Source organism: Ceratotherium simum, chromosome 35 (assembly GCF_057802395.1).
Source record: "Ceratotherium simum simum isolate JZ-2026a chromosome 35, ASM5780239v1, whole genome shotgun sequence".
NCBI lineage: Eukaryota > Metazoa > Chordata > Mammalia > Perissodactyla > Rhinocerotidae > Ceratotherium > Ceratotherium simum.
In genome coordinates, this window is record NC_141934.1 from 24,484,868 (window position 1) to 24,506,186 (window position 21,319).

Sequence of the window (21,319 nt, forward strand, 5' to 3'; positions counted from 1 at the left end):
GTGGGCCGCGCGGGGGCGTGGCCGGGGCGCAGGGGCCGCGGCCGGGCCCCGCCCACTGCCGGAGCCGAGCGAGGTGCTCGCAGCTGGCGCTCGGGGGCCCTGCTCCGCTGCGCGAGCTCCTCGCCTGTGCCTTGCGCTTGTGCCGGACCCGCGTCGCGCCTCAGGTAGGTCCGCGTGGGGCGGGTCGTGCCGGGCCTGGGGCGCGTGGAGCCCCGCTGCTGGGAGGGGGCCGCCTTTGCACCCCTCGGGCTCCCGCTCCGCGCGCGGCCGTGGCCACCACGGTGCAGCCACGAGGACGCCCGGCCCCCGCCCGGCAGACTCTGAGTCTGGCCGCGGCGGGATGGTCCCCGCCCTGCCCAGCGGCTGGGCAGCCTCCCGCCCCCACTGGAGCGTCGGGGCCAGGCGGTCACCTGCTCCCGCCCAGCTTCTCTTCGCCCCGCTGGGGTCAGAATGCCTGGAGCCGGGAGTTGTGGAAGGGGCCAGCCTGGGCCACCTGCCCCGGACGCCTCGATGAGCAGTGCTGCTCGCTGTGCTCAGGCCCGAGAGGAGTGTCCACCGCGGGGCTCCTGGTCTTGGCTCTGGCCACCTCGCGGCTCTTTGGGTCTCTACAACAGCCCTTTAGAGACTGTCGCGTGGAAAAAATGTACCAGCATCTGGGGCTTTCCCTCGTCGTAGTATGTTGGGACCCGAGGCAGCTGTCACCCCAGAGACAATTGCAGACCCTTAGGACTCAGCACCCACTTAGAGAGTGTCGTGCACTCGCCGAGGTCCAGGCCGGGTTAAGAACCAGGCTTTGGGGGCTCACAGTATGGTGGGAGACATAGGCTTAGCAGGTACTGAATTAGGATTCACAATAGGTGTGTGGGGTGGGGAGAGGAGGAGAGGCCTGAGAGGGGCACCGTGGTCCAGGCTTGGGGGCGGGCTGGATCCCAGTCACTGCGTGGGGAACTGCTGTTAGTTTGGCAGTGGAGGGCCGCGGGGTTTCTGTGCCTGCAGCAGGAGCCTGTGGGCAAAGGGGTAATTGGGTCTGCAGCGCACCCCAGCCTGGGCCTCTGAAACGCAGCAGACAAGACCAGACTGCCTGCTTTGTGCCTTTCTCAGTACATGGCACCACCATTCCCCCCGGGGCTCCCTCACCCACAGCTGGCATATCTCCCACACCTGAAATCCATTTTCCACACCTGAAATCCATCTAGCTCTTACCTGCTCTACAGCCACCACCCTAGACCCAGCTGCGTCTTGGGTCCTGACTAATGCAGCAGTTTTCTAGCTTATCTCCTCTTTCCATTCTTGCCCTTCCCTAACCCATTATCACACTCCATTACTGCAGCGGCAGTAGTGACTTTTCAAATTTTATTTTTTCCCCCAAAGCCCCAGTAGATAGTTGTAGGTCATAGCTGCACATCCTTCTAGTTGCTGTATGTGGGACGCGGCCTCAGCATGGCTGGAGAAGCCGTGCGTTGGTGTGCGCCCGGGATCCAAACCCCGGGCCGCCAGCAGCGAAGCGCACGCACTTAACCACTAAGCCATGGGGCCGGCCCAGTAGTGACTTTTCAAACAACGTGAATTCTTTTACTGCCTCTTCTAAATCCTCCAGTGGATCTCCGTGGCATTTACCATGAAATGCAGGCTTTCCCCAAGCCCTCACCGTGGCCCTGACGTGTGTGTCTCCTCATGCTACTGCTTCACCCTCTGCCACTTTGCTCCCTGCCCTCTATGCTCCAGCCACGCTACACTCCTGCTGTCCTCATAGACGTCACTCCTACTCCTGCTTCAGGAGCTCTGCACTTAACTCTCGCCCCTGCTGGCACACTCTCCCTAGATCTTTTTTTTTTTTTGAGGAAGATCAGCCCTGAGCTAACATCTATTGCCAATCCTCCTCTTTTTTTTCCCAAAGCCCCAGTAGATAGTTGTATGTCATAGCTGCACATCCTTCTAATTGCTGCATGGGGGACGCCGCCTCAGCATGACCGGAGAAGCGGTGCATCGGTGCACGCCTGGGATCCGAACCCGTGCCGCCAGTAGTGGAGTGTGCACACTCAACAGCTAAGCCACGGGGCCGGCCCCTCTCCCCAGATCTTGATGTGGTTCGGTCCCTTACTTCATTCAGTTCTTGCTTAAATGTCCTATGTCAAGGGGGGCTTTCTAAACTACCATAGGCTAAAATAACCTTCCCTGTCCTTGTATTATTCCATTACACTGCTTTAATTTCTCCTCAGCCCTATCTGGAGTTTGTCCTAGTTTTTTTTTGGCCTGTCTCTTCTCTGTGAGAGCAGTGGCCCTGCCTCTCTTGCCTGCCACCACATCCCTAGCAGCTAGAAGAGATGCTTTTGCAGCGGTGGTGTCAGGGACCACAGGAACGAGGGTGGACTGGTTAGAAGTAAAGGCCTGTTGGACCAGGACGACATGGCAGGGGAGGCGAAGAGGACGGGCCTGAGGCCTGGCTTGGCTACTCTGGACCTTGGGCAGGTTACTCTGCTAGTTACTGTTTCCCAGCCTTCTCTCTGGATTGCTGGGAGACTTACTGAGGGACACCAGAACTCATGAGTGGGAGGCTCGAGTGAGGGGTGGCCGCAGGGTAGCGGTCCCTGGTACAAGTCTCCAGCTTTCCTGCTCTTATTGTGTGTGGTTTTTTCCTAAAGCCTGTTTAAGTGGCTCTCCAGGAAACCCAGGCCACTTCAGGCAGATGTGAAGGGTGTGTTCTGTGGTGGCCGCCGCCACCTGCTGCCCTGCACTTTCCTCTCCCTGGAGGAGCAAACTCCCTAAGGGCAGTGCCTGGGGCTGTCATCTCTGAGACACCCAGCACAGGGCGTCACCAACAGACCAGACTCCAGACATTTTTTTGGAAATGGTTTGACATTAGACTCGAGAGCCCTGAATGTCGTGCTTAGAATGAATTGAACCCGAAGCTAAGCTAGCTTTGCACCATTTCACTGATGCTCCTAAGGTACTTGAGTTTCCTGGGAAATGCTGAAAAGACTTGTGGCGCCTCAGTTTTAAAGTGGCTGCAAGATGGAGAAAAGTAGACCCAAGAGCCCTCTGATGACAGCAGAACACAGGTGAGGGCTGGCGGAGCAGGTGTGCTAGTCTGTCCTCTGAGAGAGGGACTCTGGAAAGAGCCGGAGGACACACGGAAAGAATAAAAGGAAGTCCCAAAGGCCAGCAGGGACTTAGCAGCTGGGTTTTGGGCAACTGTGGCTCTTGGGACGAGGGAGGCGGCGGCTGGCAGGGGACGGGCTGGACCTGCTCACACAGCTCTCTCCTTGCAGGAACCGCCATGTTCCGCAGGCTGGGCTGGCTGGTCCTGTACAGCCTGGCTGTGCTTCTGCTGAGCTGCCTGCTCTTCCTGAAGGAGGCCAAGCCGGCAGGGGGTCCCACAGCCCGCCAGCCCTACTGGGCTCCCCCAGGGCCCCGCCGCAGCCACTGTCCACCCAACCACACAGTGGCTAATGCCTCCCTGTCCCTGCCTGGCCGTCACCGCCTCTTCTTGACCTATCGCCACTGCCGCAACTTCTCTGTCTTGCTGGAGCCTTCGGGCTGTGCCAAGGACACCTTTCTGCTCCTGGCCATCAAGTCGCAGCCTGGCCACGTGGAACGGCGTGCGGCCATCCGCAGCACATGGGGCCGGGCGGGGGAATGGGCTAGGGGCCGGCAGCTGAAGCTGGTGTTCCTCCTAGGGGTGGCAGGCCCTGTGCCCCCAGCCCAGCTGCTGGCCTATGAGAGTCGGGAGTTTGATGATATCCTACAGTGGGACTTTGCTGAGGACTTCTTCAACCTGACGCTCAAGGAGCTGCACCTGCAGCGCTGGGTGGCGGCTGCTTGTCCCCAGGCCCACTTCATGCTCAAGGGAGATGACGATGTCTTTGTCCATGTCCCCAATGTGCTAGAGTTCTTGGATGGCTGGGACCCAGCCCAGGACCTCCTGGTAGGAGATGTCATCCGCCAGGCCCTGCCCAACAGGAACACCAAGGTCAAATACTTCATCCCACCCTCCATGTACAGGGCCCGCCACTACCCGCCCTATGCCGGGGGTGGGGGGTATGTCATGTCCAGAGCCACCGTGCAGCGCCTCCATGCAGCTGTGGAACAGGCTGAACTCTTCCCTATAGATGACGTCTTTGTGGGTATGTGCCTGCGGAAGCTGGGAGTGAGCCCCATGCACCATGCTGGCTTCAAAACATTTGGAATACGACGGCCCCTGGACCCCCTGGACCCCTGCCTGTACAAAGGGCTCCTCCTGGTGCACCGCCTCAGCCCCCTGGAGATGTGGACCATGTGGGCACTGGTGACAGACGAGGAGCTCAAGTGCGCAGCTGCCCCCTTGTCCCAGCTCCGAGGGGTGGGCTGAGTGACTCAGTGTTGATTTTCCTATCATGATGAGAAACTCAGAACCTTAAAGCTTGATCCTTGATGGTCTAGAGGAAATGCTGACTTGATTTTTGTAAACCCCTCCCAAACCTTGCTGACTTGGATTAAAAACACTGAAACCTGGCTAACTTGTACCAGCATGTGTTGAATGGGAGCCCAAGTATAGCAAATGCTGCCAGAACTCCATGGGGGGATTCCTGGAGCCCCTTGGGGCTCTGCCAGTCTGGGGGTGAAGGAGGGAGGTTGTATAGGGCCTCAGAAGACATACACACATTTTCTTTTTTAGACACACATTTTCTTTTTTTCAATGCAAAAAAAAATTATTCTTCAGATACAATAGAGAACCTCGAAGGAAACGAGAAGCGTGTGTTGGACTAAGTCCTGCTGAGAGCACCAGGTAAACACTCTGAAGGATAATGGACTTTTGGCTCCTTGGCCTGAGCTGTCCTTACAGGGCAGTGGGGCCAGGTCAGAGAAGGCATTAGAAACACTTAAAAAGAACTCCTACAAACAGGACAGGCTCCATTTCCCCCCAAACTCACATCCCCATGGAGAGAACAAATACTAAATATATTTGATAATGTGAATAAGATCGGAAACAGGTTAAACAGCTACTGAACTTGTGGGCATGACAAAAAAGGGATCCCCTCTCTGGCCAGGTTGCTGAGATGCTCTGGTGGGAGATAAAAAGATCGGTGGGTGAGAGGGCAGCTGTGTTTTGAGTGGGGTGAAATGTTAAACAGGGCACAGTGCCCACGGGCTAAGAACCAGGTCTAGTACAAACCTGAGACCATGGGGGAAGGGGTCAGGCACTCACAACTCACAAAGGCCTCTGGCCTGTGGGGCCAGGGCAGGATCTGCCACCTCCTCTCCAGGCAGAGAAAGCTGTGCTGACCCTGGGCCAGATGGCATCCGCCCTTGCTTTCCCCAGGCTGAGTGGGCAGAAGTGGGCAGCAGCTCAGGCCCTCAATCCTCACGCAGGTAGGCCTCCTGCTCCTGCTCAGCCCTCTCGTCCCTTTCCTCCTGTGTTTTCTGACGAAGTTCTTCTGTCTGTGCTTCTGCCAACTTGGTTTCTGCTTTCTGGGAGAGCTGGCGCACCTCCTGCACCTGCGATTTCACCAGCTGAATATGATTCCTGGCAGTTATAGAGGCCTGATCTGCTCCTGCCAAAACATGGGAGAATTAGGCTGAGCGAACAGGGTAGAAGGTGCAAGTAGACACAAGGAAAGGCCTGGGGGCTCCGTGGTTGTCATCTGAGCCCCTCTTGGAGCCACTTTGCCTGCACTGCCATCCCTCTCTCTGCAGAGAACTCTTTACCTCCACATTCAGGTCTGCATTTTACCCTTTACTGTCAAAACCCCAGCATTTTTCTCCAGCTATCGGCAGCTATCATTATAATTATTAAATGCAATTCCCACACTTATCTTTATAGCTACACAGCTCTTTGAATAGACATTTTATAAATTTAACTTTTTAACTACATGAGTAATACATATACATTTCTTTTTGACAAATTAAGAGATCACTAATAAAATTGTCAAAGATCTCTTTCCTCACCCTACCCAATCATCAGAGATAACCTTTGTTGGGAGTTTAAAGGGCATCTTTTTCATTTTATAAAATTTGACTATATACATACGGGATGCACAGAAAAATATTTTGTTACTATACGTTTATATAATGGCACAAAAGGTATTTATTGAACGTATTTTGCAATTTTGTTTAAAAATTTGTTTTTGAGCTCTATCATTCCTTTTACCTGCTGCTAGTGTATTTCATCATATAGATAAACATATTTATCAATTCATCAATAGAACATTCGGGTGGTTCTTTTCTATCTTACTGCATTAATGAGAACCTTCGGTACAACATTGAAAGGTAGTGGAGAATAGAAGGCATCCTTCTCTTATTTTTGACCTTGATGGAAATGCTTCTCACATTTCATTATTAAGGAGAATTAACCTTTATCACATTAAGAAAATTCTCTCTTCGTGACTGTTCTCAGATTTAAATCATAAATGGGTACTACATTTTACTGAAGGCTTTTGGGCATATATTGATGATTACATGGGTAGCTTTTCTCCTTTAATACATAATAGATGGATAATCTCAAGTAGTGAATTATGTTGATAGCTTCCTTTCAGTGTTGAATTATCATTGTATTTTGAGGGTAAATGGCTATATTCGATTTACATCTATATATATATTTTTACTTTTATTGTTATTTTTTAAATTTTATTGTGGTAACATTGGTTTATAACATGATATAAATTTTGGGTGTACATCATATTTTGATTTCTGTGTAGACTACATCATGTTCACTACCCAAAAACTAATTACAGTCCATCACCATACACATGTGCCTAATCACTCCTTTCACCCTCCTTCCTCCCCCCTTCCCCTCTGGTAACCGCCAATCCAATCTCTGTGTCTAAGTGTTTGTTATTGTTTTTATCTTCTATTTATAAGGGAGATCATATGGTATTTGACTTTCTCCCTCTTACTTATTTCGCTTAGCATAATCCCCTCAAGTTTCATCTATGTTGTCACAAATGGCCAGATTTCATCCTTTTTTATGGCTGACTAGTATTCCATTGTTTATATATACTATATCTTTATCCATCTGTCCCTTGATGGGCACCTAGGTTGCTTCCAAGTCTTGGCTATTGTGAATAATGCTGCAGTGAACATAGGGGTGCATATATCTTCATGCATTCGTGTTTTCACGTTCTTTGGATAAATACCAAGCAGTGGGATAGCTGGATCATACGGTAGTTCTATTCTTAATTTTTCGAGGAATCTCCATACTGTTTTCCATAGTGGCTGCACCAGTTTGCACTACCAACCAGCAGTGTATGGGAATTCCCTTTTCTCCACATCCTCTCCAACACTTATTTCCTGTCTTGTTAATTATAGCCATTCTGACGGGAGTGAGGTGATATCTCATTGTAGTTTTGAGTTGCACTTGCCTGATAGTGATGTTGAACATCTTTTCATGCGCCTGTTGGCCATCTGTATATCTTCTTTGGAAAAATGTCTGTTCAGATCTTTTGCCCATTTTTTAATTGGGTTGTTAGGTTTTTTTTTGTTGAGATGTATGAGTTCTTTATATATTTTGGATATTAACCCCTTATCTGATATATGGTTTGCAAATATCTTCTCCCAATTGTTAGGCTGGCTTTTTGTTTTGTTGATGGTTTCCTTTGCTGTGCAGAAGCTTTTCAGTTTGATGTAGTCCCATTTGTTTATTTTTTCTATTGTTTCCCTTGCCTGGTCAGATATGGTACTTGGTAATATGCTGCTACAACTGATGTTTAAGAGTGTACTGCCTATGTTTTCTTCTTTTTTTTTTTTTTCCCCTTTTTCTCCCCAAAGCCCCAGTAGATAGCTGTATGTCATAGTTGCACATCCTAGTTGCTGTATGTGGGCCGCTGCCTCAGCATGGCTGGGCAAGCGGTGCGTCAGTGTGTGCCCAGGATCTGAACCTGGGCTGCCAGCAGCGGAGTGCGCACACTTAACCGCTAAGCCATGGGGCCAGCCCCCTATGTTTTCTTCTTAAAGTTTCATGATTTCAGGTCTTACGTTCAAGTCTTTAATCCATTTTGAGTTAATTTTTGTGTATGGTGTAAGATAATGGTCTACTTTCATTTGTTTGCATGTGGCTGTCCAGTTTCCCAACACCATTTATTGAAGAGACTTTCCTTTCTCCATCATATGGCTCCCTTGTCGAAAATTAGCTGTCCATAGATGTGTGGGTTTATTTCTGGGCTCTTGATTCTGTTCCATTGATCTGTGTGTCTGTTTTTGTGCCAGTACCATGCTGTTTTGATTACTATAGCTTTGTAGTATATTTTGAAGTCAGGGAGTGTGATACCTCCAGCTTTGTTCTTCTCAGGATTCCTTTGGCTGATTTACATCTATAATTATAAGTGATACTGAACCACAGTTTTTTGGTTTCGTTGCTAGCCTAGTCCAGTTGGGGATCAGGCTTATGCTGGCTTTATACAATTACAATAGTCAGGAGGCTTGTCATCATTGTCTTTTTTTTTTGTGCAGAAGACTGGGCCTGAGCTAACATCCACTGCCAATCCCCCACTTTTTTGCTGAGGAAGATTGACCCTGGGCTAACATCTGTGCCCATCTTCCTCTACTTTATATGGGATACTGCCACAGCACGGCTTGATGAGCAGTGTGTAGTCCATGCCCAGGATCCCAAACCTGCAAACCCTGGGCCACCGAAGCGGAGCGCTCGAACTTAAACCACTATGCCACAGGGCTGGCCCCATCATCATTTTCTATGTACTAGTTCACTTTCTGTACTGCAGGAATTACATTTCTTGAAGATCTGATAAAACTCTTCCACAAAACAAACTGGGCTTAGTGTCCACTTTTGGGGCACAGAATCTTTGAATACTATTTCAACTGTTATGATTATTGGTCTTATTTGGATTCTTTACTTCTTGGGCCAATTTGGGATTTACATAAAGGTAATATTCTCATATAGTTAAAAAAAAGAAATCTCCATATCTATAATAGCCCTTTCTGATGTTACTTTTGCTAAGAAGTCATACTTGCCAAATCCTATTTTTTTATTCATATATCTTTTATTCTACGTTGTCCAGATTTATTTTGCTCTAACTTACTGGGTTAAAAGTTTAATTTGTTTATTTTCCATACTTCCTGGTACAGTGACCATTACCTATCATTCATGGCTGCTGTTCTTTGTATTTATGACATATGTCTTTAAAGGTGTCAATTTCTCTTTAAGAGCTACTTTGTCTACAACTCCTTGGGTCTGCTATATACTGTACTGTCATCACAATTCTAAATATTTTTAAATTTCCATTTGATTTTTGGTGGGGGAAGTGGGTATGAAGGAATTTGCTAGGTCTTTGCCACCTGGAACAAAATCAATTTTTGTACATATTCTATTTGTGTTTGAAAATAATATATATTTATTTTTGGGAGGATGGGCAAAATTTTATATTCAGTATATATATTTGTTTAGGCTTTTAAAAATCATTCTATATCAACCCTTAATAGCTTTAATTTTTTTGGTCTTGACATGTGAGTCTCTGAGATGTGTATGAAACTCAGTTTCTCCTTATAAATCTAACAGTTTTTGCCTTATTAAGTACATATTTCATGACTGATATCTTGATGAATTGTTCTGTCTCTTTTAATGCTTTTTGTCTTGAATCCTTTTTCTGATTCTGACATTGCTCTGCCACCAGCTTTTCTGGTAGCTTTCCTTTTGTTAGTAATGGTTTGCTTTGTCTTTTTATAACGTGCAACCTTCCTATGCCATTTTGTGTTAGGTGTGCCTCTGTAAACAGTTTTAGCTAGAATTATTTTTTTGAACACAATCTAAAAGGATCATTTAATAAGTAAGTTTAATGTATTCTTAGTTATTGTGATTACTGATGTTTGAATTTGTTCCTCTATTTTACTTTGCATTTTCTAATTAACAGCTTTCTTTTAAACCTTTCCTGCCTTAATTGAATTTATCAAATTTTCTTTATTCCCCTGCCATTCTTTTTGTAGTAACAATGTCTAATGGTTAAGCCAGTGTCTCTTTTCTTCCCAAACAAGATAAGCTTAGCATGCTTTCACTTCTTCCCCAGACTGATTTGATTATTTAAAAATCTGTTTAACACTCAAAACTTTTGATAAGTTTTACTAAGTTTTGTTCATTATTCTTGTATTTTTCTTTCTTTGCAGAGTAGTTTTTCCAGAAAGCATATGCAGTTGGTAAACTGTGAGTCTTCATATGTCTGAAAATATCTTTCATTCTCACATTTTAATGATATTTGGCTGGGTATAAAATTCTAGGTTACTGATTTGTCACCTTGCCTAGGGTTGCTGATAAAGAAGGTCAATGTCTGATTATACTTCCTTTGTAAGTACATCTATTTTTTTCTTACAGTTTTTAGGATTTTTCTTTGTATATTTTACATTCTGAATATTTTGCCATAATTTTTTCTTTTTTAATTCTGTTTAGAACATTTGTGAGCCCTTTCAATCAGTTCTGGAAAATGTCTATTTTTTTGGCTAATGCTTACACTGTACTCTCCCTCTTTTCTTCTGCTAGATCTAAGCCTGCCTAGGTGAGTGGTGAAAGTTGCCTGGTGATGTTCCTGCTGCATACCTTGCTCCCACCTCTGGTGTGGCACACATTTCTGCTGTTTCACTGTTCATTCCAATTCCATTTTCAAAATCCCTGATTCCTCAGGTTTTAGTTACCTAAGAATTCTTTTTTGTTTTTACTTTAAAAAAATCTTTTGTATCCTCTTTAAGAGTCTCTAGTGCTAGAGTCCCTAGTCTGATATCCTGAAATCAGAAAACAAAAGTATCTTAACATACCACTTTCTTTCTTTCTTATTTATTTTTTTGGTGAGGAAGATTGGCTCTGAGCCAACATCTGTGCCCATCTTCCTCCATTGTTTTTTTACGTGTGGGATGCTGCCACATGTAGCTTGATGAGTAGTGTGTATCTCCATGCTTGGGATTCAAACCTGTGAACCCTGGGTCACTGAAGCGGAGCATTTGAACCCAACCACTATGCCACCAGGCTGGCCCCAACATACCACTTTCTTAATAAGAGCTGATCCTGGACTATAATTTCTGTGAGCTACCTGGTTTGGGACCAATCCAGGTAAGACATCAAACTAGGGTTTTCCTCAAAGTATATTTTATTAAAAGCCATTCAGCTTTAGTCCACTGGATGGATAGTGATGTCCAAAAAAACAGCAGAGTGAATGAATAACTGCATTTCCCATAATGGGGCGCCAAGGTGCAGAGGATGAAGCCCTGGCTACCAGGAGCAAAGGCTTTAGAATTTCATCTACCTGGCTGAATCCCAGGTTTGGCTGCTTACTTACCATACCACAGCATCTTGGGTGAATTACTTAATCCCTCTGTCCCTCAGTTTCTTCATCTATAAAATGGGAATGATAATAATAACTCCTACTTTAAAAGAATTGTGGGGATTAAATTAAAAGTGCCTATAAAATGCTTACCACAAAGCCTGAAATAGACAATAAATGGTAGCTATTATTTGTCCTGGTTTTGCCACTATGATTCCAGGTCTCACTTCCTCCATCTGTACAAAAAGGTTCACATAGATTGATGATCTCAAGTCTCACCCCACTGTGTCATTCTATGACCATTTATTCATAAATTAGCTGGGTTATAAAAAAAATGCTTAAAAACTATTTGGAAGCAATCAAATTTTCCAATTGGCAGTAGTTTTATCATTTTATTACTTTTCATTTTCTGGATATTGACAACCTAGCTTCTACCCGTCTGGTCTACAGGGGCGCTAATTTTTCCTATTGTGCAAATAGGAAAAGTTGGTTAACATATTGGAAATGGGGACATTTTCTCACAAAGTTAGAGCCACAATGGGCCTTGGACCATCTAATCTAAAGCCCTCATTTTACAGCTAGATGAAAACTCAAATGGTGCCTCCATAGTAAAAACTGTAACCTACCAGTTTGGTATGCAGCTTCTGCTGCCATCTCTGAGAGACTAACTGCAGTCATCCATGTGGTTTCCAACTTCAAGTATTCTTGTTGTTTAGAAGTCATCTGTAAATTAAACAAAGCACTTCAGACAACATGAAGAGGGTAAACACATTTAAATGGACTTATTCAAAATAGATTTAGGGAGGCCAGCCTGGTGGCGTAGTGGTTAAGTTTGCGTGCTCTGCTTCGGTGGCCCAGGGTTCACAGGTTTGAATCCCAGGCACAGACCTGCACACTGCTCATCAAGCCATGCTGTGGCAGCATCCCACATACAAAATAGAGGAAGACCAGCACAGATGTTAGCTCAGGGCCAATCTTCCTCACACACAAAAAAAAATAGATTTAGGCAACAGTTACTGGTTAGACACCTTAATTCAATAATTTAAATGCCAAAATGAGCTAGGAGCACTAATACAGAAATGCCTAATAACTTTTTGCTTACCTCAACTCTAGCTCCTATGATCACCTGCCATACTTCATCTTCCTCCTGTGAATTCATTTTCCCAAGTAAACTTGTATATTGTCGGTACAGAGAAACTAAGGTATAAACAGCCTACAAATATAGAAAAAATAAGTCTGAGTAAAATAAGTGAGGCATGTTAGGATTAGTGAGACTTACACCTCAAGGAGATGAAGTCTCATACAGCAAACTGGCTCTTCAGTTCTTCTGCCTCACTGAAACTGCACTATTGTTTGAAGTAGAGGCATTATTCCAGGACATCAAGATCTTCCCTTGTTAACTTTTATGTTTTTAAAAGCTTATTAGCAATTTAGAAATAGAGAACACAATGCAGAGGAAAAACTCAGAAGACTAAGAAAAAAGCTGCTGGTAAAGGTAAAATAATAAAGGTAACATAAACATATAAATAATTTTGATTATCCATACACTCACTCTTCCTATTAGCTCAGATCAGTGGTTTTCAGACTATCCTCACAGAGAAGCCCCTGATGCTGCTGGTGGTAGACTTTGGACTCCTTCAGCCCTAAATGAACCAGATCAGCTTGGTTCTCCTGTCTTATATACTGGGCTGCTATATTTAAGATTCTTCCTTTGAAAAAATTTCCTAGAAAAAGTCTAAAACCCAGTGATTTAGATCAGAGCTCAGCCAACTTTTTTTGTAAATGGCCAGAGTAAATATTTTAAGCTTTGTGCCCCTACAGTTTCTGCCACAACTATTCAACTCACAACAGCAAAAGCAGTCACAGACAATACATACATGAGTCTGGCTATGTTCCAGTAAAACTACAAAAAACAGGCATCAGACTGGATTTGGTCTGTGAGCCATAGTTTGCTAACCTCTGGCTTAGATGATCAAGATTTAAGAGGATACTTACCTTAGTATATTCAGTGATTGCTTCAATCAATGCATATGTGGTCTGAGAGAGAAAGGTAGAGGTGCTATCTGTTACCAAAGACACAGCCCTCCTCATTAATGCATCGTTACTAAGAGAATGAGGCTCCGATTTCTGAAAAACATAAACATCTTCACTCAGCTTCTAACCTAAAGCTCGAGCTGAGACCTTCATCACAGACAGCCAAGTGAAAAACAGGATACTCACGCTGCAACTGCACTATGCTTCTTTGTGTTAACTTTTTCTTTTTAGGCTTTATTTTGGCTATTTAAGAAGACAATATATGGAAATAATTCCAGAGTATGCTGTCTATCTACTTTTATTCTTGATTCTCTGCTCCAAAAAGCAAAAAGTATTTCTTTATATAAAATAAAAGGCTAGTAATTATAACAAACGAGTTTCATGAAGTTATGATTCATTCATTACCACAGTGCTAGATGCTTGGGATATAAAGGTAAGATATATTCTCTGCCCTCAAAGATTTCAGACGGGGGAGGAGAAGGGGCGGGGGCCAACGGAGAACTTGAAAATTAATGCCATGAAGTACCATGGGAGCTGTGGCATAAGTAAGTCTGTATGGGCTACAATAGGGGCATACATAGGGAGCAATCACTTCTATGTTGAGTGAGAATGGCTTAGAAAAGGCTTCATAGAGTTGATGAGGATTAAGTTATGGGGGAATGGGGGAGGGCAATTATGAGCACTATAGTCTTGGTAGGTGTGAGGGGGACTCTTCACTCTGACCTCAGCTATTATGTTAAAAAAAAAAAAAAGCCAATATAACTATCTTAGAAGTTAAGGGAATGTGGCCACGTTGACTAAAACATTGGCAACTGTAATGACAGGTCATCCCTGACTCGGCCTTTTTCTTCCTCAGCAGAGTATTTATTATATCAGAACTAACAAAGAAAGAAACTGATCCCTCTGTCATCTGGCTTGTTTTTGCTATTTTAGAGTATAAACACGTAGAATCACCCCCTGTTGAAAGCAGCAGTCAAGAAATATCTTTGATACATGAACAAATCAAGAACTTTATTTACTATATTTATATTTATTTCATTCAATCAAGTATTCATTATGTACCTTGAACTAAAAGAAGCTAGAAACAATGACATTCTCTCTGCTCATGGGAAGCTAATTTTGACATATTCTGGTAACTTAGTCTTCATAACGCCCTACATTTTACAAGGCATTTCTCTCCTTTCTCACAACAGTCCAGGTATTATCACTTCTTTATTATAGAAGAGAAAATGGAAGCTCAAAGTAGTTATATAACTTTCCCCAAAAGCTACACATGTAGACCTCAAACAAAATCTTCTCACTCCCAAGTCTGTACCCTTTCCATTATACTCTCCTGACTCAGAGAGTGCCAAATGGATTATCATCAAATATCAAAATATACAACCTAAGTCATCAGAAAGGGAGATAGTTGTTGGCCAGGAACTAGGAAAGGCTTTAAAGAGAGAGAGGTGAGATTTGGGCCTAAAGACAACTTCAGGATTTAGGATTAGAAAGTCAGGCATCCTGGGTTAGAAGAAATAATGAGGAAAAGAATACATATGTTGCATGCAGGGGATGTTCAGGAATCTAGTCTGGTTGGAGCAGATGGCACAAGGGAGATGAAACAGACTGGCTAGGGCACTGGAGTGCAGGGAGAGTCAGCTGGATTTTGGTTCTGTAACACACAATGGAAAGCCATTGCAGATTTCAGAGAGCTGAAGTGGGATTGCTCTTTCTGCAGCAGAATGACTAGAGGCTCCTGCCTTGTGGCCCAGAACTGAGGTAATTGGGCTGAAGAAGAATATATGAACTGAGAAACGACAAACCCAAAAAAATCTTTTGGAGGAAGGAAGAAAGAAGAGGCTGTCCTACTGTAGCTGAAAATGGCCCGGTGTTCAAGTAAGGGTTTTAGGGTTAAAGATTCATCAGCATGCAGAGATGACTGCTGAAGTGAGGCACAAGAAAGTGAGGGCTCATGAGTAAGCCTCAGAAGATGCTGAAAATACTGGTGATAATTGGAATTAATCTTGTGATAAACACATATAAGTATCTGGAGTACTTTGCGAAAAAGGGATTTGCTGGTTTCCTATTTAGTTCTTCCTGATAAAGCATATAACCAGTGACTTTTAAGGCGCCACTTTCATACCTACTAGACATCTCAGACTGTCATTTCCAAACTGAGCTCTTGATCTCCTCCCAAAACCCACTCCTCTCCATCCCAGTAAATGGCAATTCCATTCTTTCAATTGCTCAGGCCTTTTAAAAGCATTGGCATCTAGGTTATACACTCCACATCTAATCCATCAGCGACTCCTGCTGACATTCAGCCCACTTCTCCCCACCTCCACTGCCGCCCACCTCGTCCAAGCCCACTATCATCTCACGCTGGGACTCCTATTGGTCTTCCTCATTCTACACAGCAACCTTTAAAAACATGTCAGATCATAATAATCTTGTGTTAAAATCCACTGTGGCTTCCTTTTCAGAATAAAATCCAAAGCTTTACAATGGCCCACAAAGCACACAACACACAATTTGATCCTCAGCTAACTCTCTGGCCTCATCTATTACTCTCTCTTCCTTGTTCCACTTCAGCCACGTTAACCTCCTCCCTGTTCGTCAAACATTATCAGGCATACTCCTGCTTCTAGGCCTTTGTACTTAACAGTCCCTTCTGCCCAGCGAGCTCTTCTCCAAGATATTACCATGGCTTGCTCCCTTAGATTGTTCTGATCTCTACTTAAACACCTTATCAGAACAGCCCTCCTGGACCACAGTATCTAAAACCAAACTCCCTCCCACCACTCCCTACTTTCTTACCCTATTTGTTTTCTGCATAGCACTTATCATCACCTGGCTTTTTTTTTTTTTTTTTTTTTTTGAGGAAATTAGCCTCAAAGGGAGGAAGTGAGGAAATCGGCCTCAAAAGTCAGGAAGATTAGCCCTGAGCTAACATCCGTTGCCAATCCTCTTTTTGCTGAGGAAGATTGGCCCTGGGCTAACATCTGTGCCCATCTTCCTCTACTTTATATGCAGGACACCTGCCACAACATGGCTTGATAAGTGGTGCATAGGTCTGTGCCCAGGATCCAAACCTGCCAACCCTGGGCCAGCAAAGCAGAACGTGCAAACTTAACCTCTATGCCACCAGGCTGGCCCCTGGCATTTTATATTTGTTTATTTTCTTCCCTTTTTCCCCCCCAGAATGTAAGTTTTATGAGAGCAGGATGTTTTGCTCTTACATTTCCAGAGTATGACACATAAAAATTGCTCAATTTTTGTTCAGTGAAAGACTATTTTGTTGACAGACTGTAATATGCTTTTATTTCTCTCTTTCTTCTTTATACAATTTGACCACCTTGACATGCTGTTCCTACCAAATGAGACAATCAAAATGGGGATATTAATATATTTGCTCAGTTATGAAAAGAAGATGCTGGTTCAGGAGAAAAGTATACCATCACGTGGCGGGTGGGAGCACGGGTAAAACTATGAGAGCTCCTCTGATGGTTGCTGCCTACCTGAGCCCGCAAGAGGACACAGTACACTAAGACAAGAAACGCTGAGTGCTACGACGATACTTTACCTGTGCAATAGGAACTGCACACAGGGTTACACCAAATCCCACTGCCACGGTTTTGTGCCATGGTCTTATCAATTCCGAGAAACAGCGCTTCCTAAAGTTAGTCACGACAGGAACACACTGTCTGTACCTAGAAAGAGAAGTCCAATTTAATAAGGCACAACCACCAATCTGTAAAAGTCTCTTCAACTTATTTGCAGGGGTTGGAAACTCAAACTCGGGCCACGCAGCAAACTAAATGAAGATGTAGGGTGGCCTTCCAGAGGACAGGGCTCGGCGGGTAGCGTGGTGGACCGGGAAGCCCTGGACTCGCTGAGCCGGGCAACGGCTCCCTAGTTCCTGCGGGGCGAGCGGTTTCGGAGTTTAACAGGTACCAGGAGTGCAAGTTAAAAGGCGGTCTCAATGTTTTTTTAGAACCTCATGCCCAAATAGACGCTTCTGCAGGCGGGCTCTAGCTCTGACCCGCTCGACCACCCCTGGAGCAGCAGGCGCTGTGAGGAGAGCTCCGGCGTCAGGAGGCCGCAGCGAGCAGGGCCCGCGCGGACCGACAGGCTCCCGGGGCCCCTTCTGCCCTCGGGGAAAACTTCCTCTAGTGATTCGCCGCCTTCCCGGGTCTCTCCCCTCTTCTCCCCAGTGACTTCGATGGGAGCTCGCGGGCCGGCTAAGCCGCCCCAAGAAGGCAGCCCGAGCTTGGGGGACTCGCTCTCAGCCGTGAGAATAACGGAAACGCCGTCAGTGAGACAGGAGCCCCAAGCTTGGCCTAGGGGGCGGGAGGCTTCCGGGCCGGGCAGAGGTGGGACGTCCTCGGACCTGAGAGGGGCTGGGCGCCGCGGCTCGCTCGGCCGAGGAGGGAAGCGCGCGCCACCACGGCTGGCGCTGCAGTCCCGGGTGCGGCGCACTCTGTGCCGCCTCCCTCCCTCCGGTCCCGCCCTCCTGCACGATCGCAGCGGTACCTAAAGAGAGAGGCTACGCTCCGCGACAGCCAACTCCTCAGGGCAGCCATTCTGCGACGAGCGGACGCCAAACGCACACGCCGGAAGTGACGCCACGTCGCGGGGCGCGGCCTCCACTTGAGTGGGCCTGGTCCCATGGCCACGCCCCCGCCCGAGGGAGCAGTCAGGATTGGGCAGACGGGGAGGGAGAGGGCGGGGTTTAGGGTAACGGCTGTAACGGCCGGTCCCGATGCCCAACCGCCGGCGCTTCCGCGCGGAGCGGGGCGGGCCCTGGGCCTGAGGGCGCGGAACCGGTGGAGCGTATTCGGCCGTCGTGAGGAGTGGTTAGACTGGAGTCCGGGTCGCGGCCGCGCCTCGAGAGGCAGCCCGGGCCCGGGCGAGAGACGGACAGTTCTCTCGTTAGCGGGCCGAGCGGGTCTGGCAGGACAGAGGCCGGAGGCGGAGCAGCGCCCGGTCCGGCTGGCGGCTGGGGGCGGGCGGGAGGCGGGAGGGGCGGGGAGCCGGGCCGGCGGCGCTGTCACTTCAGCACCAGGAAGTAGGTGGTCCAGCCGGCCAGCAGCAGCGCCCCGATGAGCACCGTGTAGCTGAGGAGCACGAAAGCCAGCAGCTCCCGCAGCAGCTGCAGCATGTGGATGGTGGACGAGGCCGGCATCGCGCTGCGCCGGAGGCCCGAGGACCTGTGGGGCAGGGGCGCCCGGGAGACCCTGAGCACGGACACAGGGCGGTCCCCTCCACGCCCAGCCTCCAGCAGCCTCCTGAGGCAGGCCCTGTTCTATCTAGGCAGTGTGGATGCAGGGACTAGACTAGATCCTGGCCCTAAAAGAGTAAACACACTTTCCTAAGGCTAAGGAAGCCCTAAGTGCAGATTTTTTTCCATGACAACCATCTGGATGCTCCCTTTGCATTTACACTATAAAATTCTTTTAAATCAAAAGTTCCCCTCCTTCTTTGGCTTCCAATATGAATCTAGCTTGGAAGAGAGAGAAGCCTGGCTGTTCCCAGCCCTGGCTGCTGCGTTAGTCTTCATCCCCAGCCCTCTCCTTCCATCCACCTCCTGCATTTTTAATGCTGCGAGTGCTGCTAATGGGTTGGTGGAGTAAAGCTTTCTTTTCCCATCACTCAGCTGCAGCCCCAGCTGTCAGTACTGCTTGGGAGGGGAAGAGGAAAGAGACCCTTTTGGGTAGGGGGATGGCAGCAGGCCCTCACTGCAGCCCCTCTGCAGTTCCCCTGGCCCCAAGGCTCTTTAAAAATGCAGTTTGAGGATCTTTGCTTTGTGGTCCGGCATGCTTGCCCTTCTGGCCAGCCAGGATTGCAGGAGTGCCAAGAGGTGGGCATCAATTTGATTCTGGGCTCATCTCCTTCCCCATCGTGCTTGTGTGCATCTGCTCCAGCCCTGCTATCTCCCACCACAGACAGAATCCGATGCTAACAATCACAAACAAGCTCTTCACCTCCATTGCTACCCTGTGCAGCAACTCCCCTCAGTGCCAGCCACTAGTTTCCCTCTCTCCCCATTTCACTCACTCAGCAAAGTTTCCACGACTCCTCCACCGAGGCAGCTCTGCGGTTCCTCTCTGGTCTGGTGTCCGAAGGTAGGCTTGAGTGCACTTCAGCGATCTCGGCAGAGCTGAAGGATTTTCAGGCAGCAGCTGCACTTGCCAACTAGGTGTGGTCTAGAGACCAATCACAATCTCCACGTGGTCCCTGAGCTCTCAGGGAGCTGCGCACAGGCGATCCCAGGCCAGGCGGGGCACCGGGAACCCTGCCCGCCCTCCGCCTGTGTCACCACCACAGCCCACAGGGCTCCAAGGTTGCCTGCAAAGCTCCTGACTTAGATGGGCTGAGCATTTAAGCGGTCCACTAGAGGGTATTTCATGCCCCTTTTTGTCTTGCTTTTCTAAACACTGCAGGTGGGATACAGTCCAAATCCTTTTGTAACAAATTGACATTGAGAGCAGTCCCATCCTACTCTGAGTCTGACTACAAGAATTGCTGTACAAATGACATTCACTTACGACCACCCAACTAAAGCAAAATCTTGTCTTACAAAACATGCAAGTGCGAGCATGTGAGCATGTGTATGTGAGACCCAGGAGCTCCTGGTGCTTGATTCTAATTTACAGAGTTTAGCAGTTAGGAGACTCATTATACAGTCACCTTCCCAATGTGCCTACTTCCAATTACAACTCCTCCAAATGTGAAGCAAAAAGAGCCAGTCGGGCTTTCAGCAAATAAAGAACAGACCCTTTCTCAGATGTAACAATAAAGGAAAAGAAAGCACAAACTTCATGCTGTTCTGATTATTTTGCTTTTTGTAGTAGTTTGTAGTTAAAGACTGTGTTTTGACCTTTAAAAAGGCAGGCAGTGTGGACATCAACCCTTTTATCAACATCATCATCCAGAAGCAAATGGCTCTTTAATTCGATCAGGATCTCTTATTATCAAATCATTGCCCCGGCCGCAGCCCGACTGAAAACAGGAGCAGAACATTATCAAGCTACTCAGGAAGCCAGTGAGTAGTAATTGCTCCCCCAGAGAACTGGTCATCTGAAGGGCTTCTGTGTCCTGCCTCATCACAGGAAAGTATGGCTGAGATTTATACCGTCATCCCACACCAAAGTAACAGATGGAAAAGAGAAGGTATTACAATAGGCCTGATCCGTTTCATTCCTATTCTTCAAATGCATGTCTCAAGGCAGTTATGTGTTTAAACCTTGCAGCCTCTAGTCATCACCCAATTTGAGGTATCTTACAGCACTGGAGTAAGTGAAGCTAAGAAACATTATGTAGCTTCAAGTTCACATGCATTCATATAGAAATAAGAGAATCTGAGAATATTTACATTACTGCCTTTTTCTTCAGTTGCTGGATAACAAAAAGGCATCCTCTATTTTCTATAATGTGTCATCATTAAAACAGATGACTGAATATAGTCCATGAGGCTCCAGAGCCTAACTCACAGGCTGTTCAGAATCCATAGTCTATGTGATGTCTGTGTTTCTACGCCCTGCCATCTTTATCATGGCCTCTCTTCCTGTCTACTTTAGATACTCAGTTTGTTTCGATATTTTTTATTTTTTTTCCCCAAAGCCCCAGTAGACAGCTGCATGCCACAGCTGCACATCCTTCCAGCCGCTGCACGTGAGACACGGCCCCAGCACGGCCAGAGAAGCGGCACATCGGTGCGTGCCCAGGATCCGAACCTGGGCCACCAGCAGCGGAGTGCGTGCACTTAACCGCTAAGCCACTGGGCCAGCCCCTGTTTCGATATTTTTTTAAGAAGTATTTCCTCTTGGATTCAACTCTGCCAAATGTAAGCACTTCCTCCTGGTGACAGGCCAGTCTTTAACATACAACAGAATAAGAGACAAACCGGCATGTCATGATTAATCTTAATCCATTTCCAGTGAGGGCAGAGCTACAGTGGACAATCACATGGTGATCCCTTCCAGTTCTGCTCAACAATCAGATGTGCGGTTTTTAATCGTTCTCCTTTTAACCATTACTCTCTTGCTCCACAGTTAAACTCTAGTTCA

The 21,319-nt window shown here is 46.8% G+C and overlaps 3 protein-coding genes across 4 annotated transcripts; 1 reads left to right on the forward strand and 2 right to left on the reverse strand.

The window, feature by feature from the left end:
* Window positions 1-77: 77 nt before the first annotated feature.
* Window positions 78-4,492, forward strand: B3GNT4 (UDP-GlcNAc:betaGal beta-1,3-N-acetylglucosaminyltransferase 4). The gene is made up of 2 exons (XM_004430024.3): window positions 78-164; window positions 3,270-4,492. The coding sequence occupies exon 2, from the start codon at window positions 3,278-3,280 to the stop codon at window positions 4,346-4,348; it is 1,071 nt and encodes a 356-aa protein (XP_004430081.1). The 5' UTR covers window positions 78-164; window positions 3,270-3,277; the 3' UTR covers window positions 4,349-4,492.
* A 149-nt stretch (window positions 4,493-4,641) lies between these two features.
* Window positions 4,642-17,878, reverse strand: DIABLO (diablo IAP-binding mitochondrial protein). Of its 2 annotated transcripts, none has more exons than XM_004430025.3 (6): window positions 17,784-17,877; window positions 16,834-16,960; window positions 13,230-13,361; window positions 12,337-12,447; window positions 11,861-11,957; window positions 4,642-5,531 (listed from the first exon to the last, which is right to left on the reverse strand). In XM_004430025.3, the coding sequence occupies exons 1-6, from the start codon at window positions 17,831-17,833 to the stop codon at window positions 5,335-5,337; spliced, it is 714 nt and encodes a 237-aa protein (XP_004430082.1). In that variant the 5' UTR covers window positions 17,834-17,877; the 3' UTR covers window positions 4,642-5,334. The 2 variants fall into 2 exon arrangements, with proteins under 2 accessions (XP_004430082.1, XP_087279482.1); XM_087423356.1 differs by lacking the exon at window positions 4,642-5,531 and adding an exon at window positions 11,340-11,470 and having other exon boundaries at window positions 17,784-17,878.
* A 338-nt stretch (window positions 17,879-18,216) lies between these two features.
* On the reverse strand, window positions 18,217-19,448 carry LOC147912478 (uncharacterized). Its single transcript, XM_087423358.1, has 2 exons — window positions 19,308-19,448; window positions 18,217-18,460 (listed from the first exon to the last, which is right to left on the reverse strand). Exon 2 carries the CDS (start codon window positions 18,433-18,435, stop codon window positions 18,301-18,303), a length of 135 nt encoding a protein of 44 aa, XP_087279484.1. The 5' UTR covers window positions 18,436-18,460; window positions 19,308-19,448; the 3' UTR covers window positions 18,217-18,300.
* Between the last annotated feature and the right edge of the window lie 1,871 nt (window positions 19,449-21,319).

What these genes read in the sequence shown, in the direction of transcription:
- B3GNT4 (XM_004430024.3), top strand. Translation starts at nt 3,278, where the DNA reads ATGTTCCGCAGGCTGGGCTGGCTGGTCCTGTACAGCCTGGCTGTGCTT.
- LOC147912478 (XM_087423358.1), bottom strand. Translation starts at nt 18,435, where the DNA reads ATGCCGGCCTCGTCCACCATCCACATGCTGCAGCTGCTGCGGGAGCTG.
- DIABLO (XM_004430025.3), bottom strand. Translation starts at nt 17,833, where the DNA reads ATGGCTGCCCTGAGGAGTTGGCTGTCGCGGAGCGTAGCCTCTCTCTTT. An exon ending in CAATCACTGAATATACTAAG is followed by an intron (nt 12,448 to 13,229) that starts GTAAGTATCCTC and finishes CTATATTTGTAG; the next exon opens with GCTGTTTATACCTTAGTTTC. An exon ending in TCATAGGAGCTAGAGTTGAG is followed by an intron (nt 11,958 to 12,336) that starts GTAAGCAAAAAG and finishes TTTAATTTACAG; the next exon opens with ATGACTTCTAAACAACAAGA.